The 12,066-nt window shown below is 41.7% G+C and overlaps 1 protein-coding gene across 7 annotated transcripts in view; it reads left to right on the forward strand.

Annotated features, from left to right (window-relative positions):
• PLCB4 (phospholipase C beta 4) overlaps positions 1-12,066 on the forward strand; it is a 411,772-nt gene that overhangs the window by 269,405 nt on the left and 130,301 nt on the right. For all 7 annotated transcript variants that reach the window (XM_082358981.1, XM_082358984.1, XM_082358982.1 and 4 more), the window contains one exon: positions 11,889-11,969. In XM_082358981.1, coding sequence (XP_082215107.1) covers positions 11,889-11,969 — 81 coding nt within the window. The remainder of the gene's footprint in view (positions 1-11,888; positions 11,970-12,066) is intronic.

Below are 12,066 nucleotides of genomic sequence, written 5' to 3' on the forward strand. Positions count from 1 at the left end.
TGGTGGGTGGTTGTTGCTCTGTGGCTCCGATCCACCTGGCGGAGACGCTCTCAGAGCTGCCCTGCAGTCTGAGACCCTTCCTACCCGCTCATCCTTCCTCCCTCCTCTGCTTTCACAGTCATTAGTCCTGCCTTGTGGTTTGAAGGCTCTCCCTGCCTACTCCTGTTTCTTCTCCCCTTTCTCTTTCATAACACATTTCCCGTAATCAATCAATCAATTTCCCGTAATCAATCAAGTTCATCTTGGTGTCTGTTCCTAGATGACCCAACTCATGCAACAGCCCTTCCCTCAGGGTAGAAGAGTCATGTGCTAAACCTTTGGACTGCAATTTTCTGAAGCCAAGTCTGTGCTCAGAATTCTCTAGGTTGGTAGCAGTGGTCCTCCTGTGCATGTGCCAGTGATTTCTGCGCCTCTTTTAGACACAGTAAAAAGTGATAGAACCAGGATTGGTCCTTAGAGCCAGTGGGGACTGTGTATCTTTGAAGCCTAAACATAAGCTATTTCAGAAGATAAAAGTGGAAAGGGAGTGACATCTCATGCAGCTAATGTTAAGAAAAAGCATTTTTACAAGCTGGACTATTTAAGTGGGCAATGCTGATATTCAAAGGGAAATTCCGTGAAAGTTATTTGAGATTCCTTCCCTTTTAGTGACTCTATTCAACACAGACTGTCATCTCCATTTGGCCATAGTTCAAAATGTTATTTCTTTGATCAGCCTCTTCAGATGTATGTCTTCTGTGTTGCTATATGTATAATCCCTTGATCGTTGTAATTTATTATTCTGGAACTGAATGTTTTTTTTTACTAGAAGTGGTTTACTGAAAAGAAGGATTTACTAGCTTATGGTCCCGTTTCAAGCACTTAGGCAAAGCACATCTTCTGATGTTCTTAGAATTTTTTTGGAGGGGGAGGATGTTAAAGAAAACATTATTCATGACACTCATTAAAAATAAGACAGACTGTGTTCAGGAGACTACTACAATGGGGGTTTTGCAGGAAGGGAGAGAAGTTGAGCTCAACTTTGAATACAATAAGGAAAAAAAAGATTTATAGCCAAGGAGCAGGTTGGGGGGTGGGTCAGTGGATGGAGAATTACTAAGAGAAAACATCAGGGGTAAGGAGAGATTTGGGCTAAACCATCCTAATAGGATTCTTGCTGAAGGCAAGCCACGGTGATCAGACATCACCTGGGAGATGGTGGCGGTTGAAGAACCAGATCAGATACCAAGGGTGATCAGATACTGAGGGTGGAGGATTCTGGCTAAATCAACTTATTAGCAGGATTCTTGTTAACACTGGGCAATGCAAAGACAGACACAGAAGTCCAAAAGTCAAGGCCTATTTGGGAATAAGATTCAGAGGAGCCTGACTAAAGTTGCCTCAAGGAGAGAATCTTTGGGGTGGGATGTGTGTGTGGCGGTGGTGGTGACATATGTTTTTAACATTTGTTGTAAATGTTTGTTACAAAAAACATTTCTTTTCCTCCCTGGCTCTGAGTAAGCTGGTCTTCTTTCATTTTTCTCATTTTAGTTGCTACAGCAACTGTTTTGACTAACATGACTGTTTTCCTGCCCAAGAAAGTTACTTTCTTGAGTGACCACCCACTCCATCGAAAGGCATGTTTTGTTGACTTTCTTCTTCTTTTTGCACTCTGAGAGGTAATTGCCGAATATCTTAGGAATAATTTCTTCAAGTGTTGTCTGGCAAGAATCAAGGAGCCTGTCCCAGAGCCCTGCTACAAGACAAGAGCCCTCGCAGAGTCTGAGTGTTCATACTTGGCCTCAAAATGCCCACAACAGAGATGCTTCTGGGAGAGGGAAAGACAAAGAGAGACAGATACAGAGTTTGACATCTCAAACTGGCAGACCTTAAAAGTTAAGACCCAAAGATTCAACATCTTTATCTGGAAGTAAAAGAGAAAATGGAGATTCCTAAATATTGAGGACCATAAAGTGAGCAGACAGAAATACAGAGTTTGACTCTTTCAGGTGGATCATTTGAGCAATTCCTTCTTCTTCCCAAATTCAGATCCTAATTGAGCTGATCAGCTTCTCACAGAGCCAAGGATATGTCAGAGCCCTTGTTAATAATAAACACCATCAGGCCCACATTCTGTTTATTTTTAAAAGATGACATAAAAAGTCAGAAAAGGTCCTGTGCCTTCCTCTTGATCGTTTTCAGCAGCCTTCTTCGACTCTCCCAAGCCAGGACACTTTGAAAGGTGATGATGTCCTTCAATTCTGAGGTCAGAATAAAATGAAATGAGTGAATTAAATCCTTCTACTTTTTAACAGAATAAGCGTTCACTGTATTTCACCATCATTGCTGAAATCAACTCTCTAAATGCTCACAGTTGGCTACTGAGAAGGAGAACTTTTCATTTCTGCTTCTGTGGAATTGAGAACCCAAGATAGACAGCAGGTCAGCACCTGTAAAACTTGCTTAACAATCTCTTGATTGCCCCTCACTATCTGAGAGTGTAATCAAGGAGGTGCAAGGCAGGGGCTCCCAACCCAGGGACGGTCTCCTCTGGTCACTACTCCCTGACATGTCCTTGAAGAAGGAAGAACTAAAACCTTGTTCTGATGGCTTGCCCTCTGTGCCTGATGTGGACTGAGGCTGGCTGGGGCACAGAACAAAACCTGACCTCTCTGTGCAGAAACGATACTTTAGCGAGTCTAGCTCCACAGTAATTTACAAGCTCTGGGTTATCCTCACGTGTAGACCTCCCGATCTGCATTCTGGATCAGTAGAAATAAGCACTCACGGTACCATTGCTCATCATGAAGACCTACGTGACAGAGATGCTCTCCCCACCATGATGTATTGATAGATATAATTCTGCCACATATTATCTGTGTCCTCTTGGGCGACTTGCTAACCTCAGAGAAAATCTGTAAGGTAGGGGATGTGACATTTGTTTCTTGGATGATTCATCATAAACAATACTAGCAACGTGAGTCATAGTCACTGTCACTGTGTTCTTATATTGATAATCGGTAATAATGTAATGGGTGCAGGTTATGCATCAAGCCCTGCAGTGCCCACAGGTGGCCTGTAAGATGTGTTATTGTTCATGTTGCCATCCCTGCTTTTGGAGATGAAGAGACAAAGCTCAAATAAGCCTGTAAGTGTCCAACCACGTTTGGATCAGGTCTGTTGGACCCTAAAACCAATGTAACATGCCCAGTAGTTTCAGGTGTTCATGAAATGGCCTTCGTGCTTATTTACACATGTTTCTTCCACATCCCAAAGTCAGCTGTAGTGCAGAAGTAGGTGCCACTAGATAAAATGCATTAGGGATTGAAGTTGAAGACAGAAAAAAAATGGGAAAGTACATCAAATTAGGGGTAAAATTAGCAGGCAGCCACTCTATGGGCAGCAAAAATGTCCCACAAAATTGAAAGAAGTGAGCTGCAGATTTGCTACTTTTGATCATGGTGGCCAGAGTAATGCAGGAAAGAAAAACAGTTATAGGATTCAAAGTGTCTGTCAGATTACAAGGAAAGCAACAGATTAGGAAAAATAATTTTTCTATATACCAGGATCCAAGAAAAAATTCTGATAGCTTTCTACAACAACCCAGTAATAACTACAGTCTGTACAGTTGGTGGAGTTCACAAGAGAATCCTTAAAAATGATGTAACTAGAACTGAAACATTTCCGAAGCCCTTCTGACCTGAGTGGTGGTTACTGGCCTTCAGTGACAAGGAGAACAGCAAAGCCTCCTTCAGATGTGATGCTGAGCAGTTCCCTGGGCCCACTCCCTGACAATGTCCCTTTCTCACTTACAGGTCTCAAAGCAGGTGTGATGCAAATGCGTGCTTCGGTGTAGCCATCTATCTCAGCTCTGCCCCACCAGCTACCTGACACTGGGCAAGACGCTTAATTTCCATGCCTCAATGGCCTCCTCCTCCGTAAAATGGGAATAATAATAGTACCTGCCTCATGGGAAGTTGGGCGGTTAATAAGTTAATGTGTACAAAGCTCAGACCATTGCCTGGTGCTTAGTTAACATTGTTTCGGTGGTAGTGGTTTATAATGTTATTTATATTTGGTTAGACCCTTCGTGGCCTTTCTCTAACTCAGACTTCACTTGTCCCTCTTCAGCCTTAACAAAGCCCTTTTCTCTTCCTCCAGTGTTGATCAAACCATGTTTACCCAAAGGTGGAGCCTCCAAGGTAGTGTTGATTCACTGACAACCCAAACTCCCACTGATTTCAGGCAGAGTGGGACCTGCTCAGCAGGGTTGACAGGGTAGAACAGACACAGGCTTTGGAATCAGAGAAACCAGTTTGAATCCCAGGTCTGTTATTTATCTACTGTAGCTTTAAAGAATTGACTCTCCTTCAAACATTTTCCCCCTTATTTCTAAACACTGCATGTCTGATAAGGTAACCACTAATCATACCTGGCTGTTTAAACGAAAATGAAAAGCTCAGTGCCCCTGTCACACTAGCTACATTTCAAGGGCTTCATAGCCCCACATAGCCTTCATGGCCTCCACGTTGGGCTGTGTTCATCTGGCACGTATGCATCATCACAGAAAATCTATTGAACAGTGTTGGACAGTAGCCCTGAATTACACAGTAGTTTTCTCCTAACTATTACCAGTTATTCGGCACTGACCTCGTCCCAGGCACTTGGGCTTTCTCAATTTTGAGAGCCACGTGAAGTTGGTATCAGTTTTCTCAAGTTACAGGTGAGAAAAGTGAAGCTTGGAGAGATGAAATGGCACCAGTGCAAGATTCTCTGGCAGATGCCTGATGAGGAGGCTGACAGTCAAACCCAGGAAGGATAAGCTACAAGGTCTGGGCCCCAGTGCACCTCCTAGGGGTTCACTTTCTCAGAAATCAGGAGTCTCATGATGGAATATGGAAGTCGTCACTCATTTCACTCCTTCTGTATTCTAATCTACCCATCCCATCACAAGCACAAAAGAGGCCCAGAACAGCTAATGTTTAATTGAAATAATGTGAAGTTAACATGTTTATTAATCAGCCCCAAATCACTATCCCTTCCCAGTAGTGAGACTTGACTATTGCCTATTTGATGATGCAGACCCCATAGTAGAAAGATATAGTCATTCACAGTTAACTTAAGTAGTAATGGTGGGTGAGAGAGCAGGAGAGGGAAAGGTAAGAAATAACCACAAATCACAGTTAAAATAAAATCAACCACCTGTTATCGCCTGTTATCTAGAAACCCCACCCAAATACTTTCCTCCTCTTTAGAGTATTTGGCCTGCTGAGATCTCTACCACTCCTTATGCAAAGAAATGGTATGAAATGTCGTTTAACCAAATCACTTCTAAAATTGAAATAAAGGAAAAATATTTTTATTCTAAATCATTTTGAAAGTAACTTGAATCTTTGAAAGATAAATTGTGATATTGAATAATGTTGAAATAGCAAGTGTTAGGGGAAAACTACACTAAAGATAATGCTGAGACCACAGCTTTTTTAAAAAATTTTATTTATTTATTTTTGACTGTGTTGGGTCGTTTCTGTGCGAGGGCTTTCTCTAGTTGCGGCAAGCGGGGGCCACTCTTCATCGCGGTGCGCGAGCCTCTCACTATCGTGGCCTCTCTTGTTGTGGAGCACAGGCTCCAGACGTGCAGGCTCAGTAGTTGTGGCACACGGGCTTAGTTGCTCCGCGACATGTGGGAATCTTCTCAGACCAGGGCTCGAACCCATGTCCCCTGCATTGGCAGGCAGATTCTCAACCACTGCGCCACCAGGGAAGCCCCAAGAGACCACAGCTTTTAAATATACTCTATCCTTGATGAAATGGGGGCAGCATCTCTGGAAGCCCCTAGGGGCAAAAGCCCCTCAGAACAGGGATCCTTGAGGCAGGAACAGCTTCTAACTGTAGTGATTCCAGCAAAACTGATGCTTCTTGCTTCTTCCAAACAGAATGCCCCCTGATTACCAGCTTGTCCACTTTCACAGGAGTTCCTATTCCTTTCACACCGTCTCTCCCAATGGCCAAAGGAAAGAGCTGGTTTGGGCTGGATGTTAACTAGACCTTGAGCTCTAAAGCGTGACTAATGAGTTTTAACCAAGTCCTATGAGAACTGAAATTCTGAGCAGCCTGGAAGAAGTTCCATTATGGTTTGCATCCTTACCAGAGGATCCCACTACCATCTGTTAATTGCAAACAAAGAGATTTGTGAAGGAGCAAGAGCCCAGCTTCCTTTGACATCTCCCCTGCCACGCTCAAGTCTGGAGGAAGATTTTCCTGACAAGGGAACTGGGGATATTATTGCCTCAGTGTGGTCATGAGGCCACAGTCCAAGTTCTGGTCAGTAGGTACCTGGGTGAAATTTAAAACTGCTATGAGGGGAAAAGAATAGAGTATGTGTGGGAGGTACAGAGAAATCTAAATAGGTTGGGTTTCAGTTCCTTTCAGCTGATTGTCACATACCCCTCAGGTCTGCTCTCTGATTTTCATGGGTAGTTTGAATCCACTTGGTCTGAGAATTTTCTGGTCACAGTCGACAAGTATATTGTGGGCTTTGTTGGAAACCTTGTCATTAGCATCTATCGCAGCTCCTTAGAGGTCTCACTGGAGAATTTCTATTCTGGCAGTTGATTCTCCTAACATCTGATGTTTTTTTATCTATGAACTATATGGACACCTGGTAAATGATATTTTTTCCCTTTTTGCTTTTGTTGCTAGGGAGCCCAGTGCCAAATAGGCACCTAATTCTCATTGTGTAGGAGCTTTTAACAAGTATTTCTAAAAGCTCTTTTACTCTGTCCTTATTTTGCAAATTTGCCTTATTTTTCTTCTCCTTCCTTAGAGTTCTTATCCCATTTTGCAAAGGATCTCTTTGCAGGGGCATTTGAACAGTGCTCCTGGTCCAACAGGGATTCCTAGGAGGTACCCCAAAGCCACACCCAACCTCTAAGATGAGCTTGTATGACTTAGAAAAAGGTGCTGCTTCCTCTAGGCAGACAGCCTCAGGGTGGTGCCCTGGTATTTGTATGTCTGTCCGTGGCAGCCCTCCAGGGACTGACACTGTTGGGCTCTGGGCCTGGTGCAGCCCCCTCAACTTGAGTAACTTCTTGTTTATGTTTCATATATTGGCCTATTCTGATATATTTCATTTGAAAAAAAATTCTTTTTTTATTTTTTTAAGTCCGTGAATTTAGTTTTGGTGTGCCTTTGATGTGCTAGGTGCTTGGAGCACAAATATGAACAAGAAAGTTTCAAGGACTCTGCCCTCACAGAGGTTATATTCTGATGTGGGAGCCAGGCAATAAATCAATAAATAGTGAAATAATTGCAAACTGTGTTTTGTTACAAGCAAGGAAATAATCAGGATACTGTAATAGAAAATAAAAATAGAAAATAAAATATTAGGGAGGTAAGGGAAAACCTCTCTGAAGAGGGGATAATTAAGACAAGACCTGTAGGATGAAGAGGAGCTAAGGACAGTAGGAAGAGACTTCTGGGCAGGAGGAACAGCAAGTGCAAAGACCCTGAGGCTAGAAGAATTTAAGAAGTTTAAGGAAAAGAGTCCTGATGGTTGTAATGAACAAGAGGGAACACAAAGGCAGAAAGTGGTATGAGATCAGGTCTCTAGGACCCAGATTATGCAGGACCTTTTAGGCCATGCTAGGAGTTGGGATTTTATCCTAAATATGATGAGGATCTATTAAATGACTTTAGTGAACTATTAAATGACTTTAATAGTTTGGAGAATCAATATGACTGCTGTGGAAAGAAAGAGTAGAAGTGGGAAGATCAGTCCATGGGAGATGCTATGAGTTGGGATTTTATCCTAAATATGCTAGGCGTTGGGATTTTATCCTAAATATGATGGGGATCTACTAAATGATTTTAATGATTAAAACTTTGGAGAATCAACATGGCTGCTGTGGAAAAAAAGAGTAGAAGTGGGAAGATCAGTCCATGGGAGATGGTGATGCTTTGGACCAAGGTGGTGGTGGTGGAGATGGAGCAAAATAGATATATATGAAAAATGCTATGAAAATGAAATCAGGAATAGAAAGTCAAGGATGACTCTTAGGGGAATTCCCCGGAGGTCCAGTGGTTAGGACTCCATGCTCTCACTGCCGAGGACCCAGGCTCAATCCCTGGTCAGGGAACTAAGATCCTGCCAGCCGAGCAGTGTGGCCAAAAAGAAAAAAAAAAGGATGATTCTTAGTTTCAGTAAATGGATAGATAATAGTGACATTTATTGAGCCCAGAAAGTCTTGTGATGGAGAGGCTTAGAGAGATAAGGGTGAGGAGTAAAGAATTCAGCTATGGATGTGTTAGTTTTGAGACATCTGTGTGGAGATGTCAAGTAGAGAGTTAGATGTCTGAATTGGGAACTCAGAGAAGACTGGGCTGCTGTTATAAATTCGGGAGTCATCAAGAAGTAGATGGTATTAAAGCCCTGGGGTTAAAGGAGGTCTAGGAATGTAGTGGAAATGAAAATTCCCAGAGCCAATTCCTGTGGAACATGTAGAAGTTGGGTGTAGAAGGAAAATAACTTAAAGGAACAGAACACAGTCAGAATATCAAGATTCCAGAGTTTCCAAAAGGAGGGAATAGTCAGCCGCTCAGAGATCAAATCAAAGGAGAAAAGGAATGCGTGCAGTGCATTTGGCAGCATGAACATAAGTCATGGTGGGCCTGGCAGAGAAATGTTAGCAAGTGATAGAAACAGAGGGCAGATGGAATTTGTCAGAGATGGTAGGGAAGGGAGATAGTAGAGACAGTGGCTAGAGAAAGACTCTTCAAGATATTATGCCCTGAAAGGGAATCAGAGACATGAGGGAGTAAATGAAGGAGGAAGTGTTGACAGCTAGAACATATTTGTGTGCTGATAGGAATGATCTAATAGAGAAAAAAATTGAGTATTGGGTGGTGATAAACAGGAGACTGAAATCCTTGTGTAGGTGAAAGAGGATGGAACCTGGAAGAAGACTGAATCTGGAGCAGAAGTGGGGGGATTGACCTTTGATGGGAGAAAGTGTGCTTTATTAGGAGGAAGGATGGAGAAAGTTCTCATCTGAAGAGTTTCCTTTAATCAGTGAAGCCCAGTAATTGGCTGGGAGTAAAGGGGTATGAGAAGAAGCAATGAGATAAGCCTTTCAAAGAGTGGGGAACCTTTTAAGAAAGAATTACAAGGTTGAAAGTCATGTTGACTATCCTTTTGAAGTTGATAATCTTGAATTTAAACCAAAGCCAGATAATCCAGTTTTGTGATTTTCTTTCATCAAGTTCAGCAATAAAAAAATAGACAGGGTGGACTTAGTTTTTTGGCCAAGAAAACAGAAAATGAGACATAGGAGTTGAGGATGTCTGTGAAGGAGTGATTGTAATATTGGACCATGGAAATAAGCTAGACAAGTATGGAAGTAAAAGGAGGAGAAGTCTGGTGGTTAGTGAGAGATTGGCAGGGTTAATGAAGAGGAAGTTGCAAGAAGTCAAATTAATACAGGAGAGTGAGGACTGTAGAGCTAGGGGCTAAAAAGCATCAGATGGAAGGGTCCAAGAGTGGGATGTTTAGGAATCCAAATTTCCAGGTGGCGATGGTAAGGTCTGAGGGTACTAAGTAATTGAGAGAGGAAGAAAGAAAAAACTCCTTGCAGTTAAGAAGGCCAAGGAACTGAAAGTTCCACCTCAAAATAAGCTGGAAAATCATTCTTATTTATCATGTATATTTCCTGGATCATCTCAAATACTTATTTGGAATTGGATAGGGTGCATATAAGTAAATAATAATGATGGTAGCTGATTCATTGTGGATCTACTCTGTAAACACCACTTTAGGTCATACTTCTGAACACTGAAATTCTTTATTACCATTAGGATATTACTTGGGAAGTATTCTAAAATGTGTTCATTCTCATAGTTTAATTGATTATTCTTGTTTCTCAATCAGTAATGATATAAGACATTTTGGTTCAAGTTCAATACCTTTTTGTATGACATACAACACCTTTGTTATCTAGCCTTATTTATGTGTCTAGTCTCATCCCCTACCATCCCCTTAAGATGTTCTAACCACACCAGCTCCTCAGAAGTCCCCACTGGCAGGTCAAGCCTACATGCCTGCCATGCTGCTTCACCTGGATAACTTCTGCTCATCCTCTAAGACCCATCTGAAATGTCAACTTCTGGGTCAAGCCTTTTCTAAAAAGTTGAACCATCTAAAAGTGTATTTTTGTGGGTCAAAGACATCACATATTGGCAATTTCATGTTGTTCATAATTTGCTACCACAAATATAAACCTGAACTAGACATGAGGGATGGTAGCTACCACTTGCTGAACTGTTACTATGTGATTCACATTCATGGTAAAAATGTAAAAGTACTTTAAATTTATCATCTCATTTCATTCCCTAAAAGGTAGGTGTAAATACTTCCTTTTATTAGATAAGGATTCTGAGACTTAAAAAGGGTCTTTGTAAGAGAAGGTAAATAATAAGTGGCAGAACTGGGTTTTGATTCCAAAAGCAAAGGTCACATTATGCCCCTTCCTTCATCTTACTCATCTCTGTGACTACAGTGCTAAGCACGAGCCTGGTAAGGAGTTGAAATACCTATGATAATTCTTCATCTGTCAGAAAACTACCCAAACAAATGTAAAAGTTGGCTTTGTTCAGGGCCCCTGGGACTCTAAATTCTGACACGTCAAGGTGGTCAAGTCTCTTGACATTGGATTTACCTTGATGAATGTTGCTGCTTCCTTGGAATTTGGAAAGATATGTTTTGGTAGGTGAAACTGAGAGTCTGGACTACAGTTAAAATCTTAATCCAGTAATTGCTCTTTGTTTGAAGTCACACCCTGCTCCTGTTTGCCAGGCAGGTTCTCTATAGCAGTGTTGTAATTATCTAGGAGGACAAGTTCTTTAGATCACGAGAAGAACCTGTGGATTTGTTGACACGTGGGTGCCAAGTCTTGATGTAATGCAAACAGAGGGCAGAAGGTATCTGGATTCATTCCCTGAACGCCCTTTCGCTTCCATTGACATAGAACTTTCCTGGCGTTCTTAAGAAAAGTGTTGCTTTCTTGCTAAAATAAAGACCAGGAATCCTTTGGCAAATACAACTTAGCTGCTCTGGGGCCCCTGCATTTGGCTAACATTCCATCTTGATTTGAATTTTGATTCTGTAGTTTTCAACAGAGTTCCTGATGTCCACAGCAGTGGTTCTCAGATTTTAGTGAGCATTAGAATCACCTGGAGGGCTTTTTGGAACACAGATTTCTGGTTCCCACCCCAGAGACTCTGATTCAGTCTGTCTGGCCTGGAGCCCTAGATTCTGCCAATTCAGTCAGTCTCCCAGGTGAGGTTAAAACTGCTGGTCCCAGGACTATACTTTGAGTAGCTTAAAATCTTGCTTAAGTCCTGGTTTATGGGACACCAAGTGAGGTTGAATATAAAATCAAAAAACACAGGAATTATCTGAGTAAACCTCTGAATGCTGAATTGTATAGACAAAAAAAAAAAAAAATCAGTGACTTAAAAAAATTATCTCCTGATTTCTGACATTTTGTTAGAGACCAGCAACAATTCCTCTTGTATGGAGGGATACCAGTTGGCTGGAACCTGGGAGTCCTTCTTTCCAGGAGCTCTTTTCCGAGATCTTAGAGCAAATTTCTCCTCTGTGACCTTCAGAACATTAGTGTGTTTTGTTCTTAAAACTACCCTAAAGGAAGATGCTGTATAAAATTGATCAGTCTTTCAATGCAAAAATGAATGCAAGAAATTTTCAAAATGAAAACATTACATAATATAATAAGAAATGCGGTCATTAGATTCAGGATGCATTTTTCTTTTGTTTAGAGGCTAAAAGATATTTGCATTTTTATTAGATTCAAAATGGTGTGAGTCATGCAGATCAACACATTTCTTTTTCACAGGAATCCTTTGTGTTTGAACCCAACTGCCTCTTCAAAGTGGATGAATTTGGCTTCTTTCTGACCTGGAGAAGTGAAGGCAAGGTATGGCTCAGAAAGAGCAAGCTGTTTCTTCTTTCTGTCAGGGTGAAGGCATTTCATTTTTCAACAAGTGATGGAGTGCCTCTTGAGGGCATGGACC

This window comes from Balaenoptera borealis (genome assembly GCF_965194805.1).
Source record: "Balaenoptera borealis genome assembly, chromosome: 16".
Taxonomy (NCBI): domain Eukaryota; kingdom Metazoa; phylum Chordata; class Mammalia; order Artiodactyla; family Balaenopteridae; genus Balaenoptera; species Balaenoptera borealis.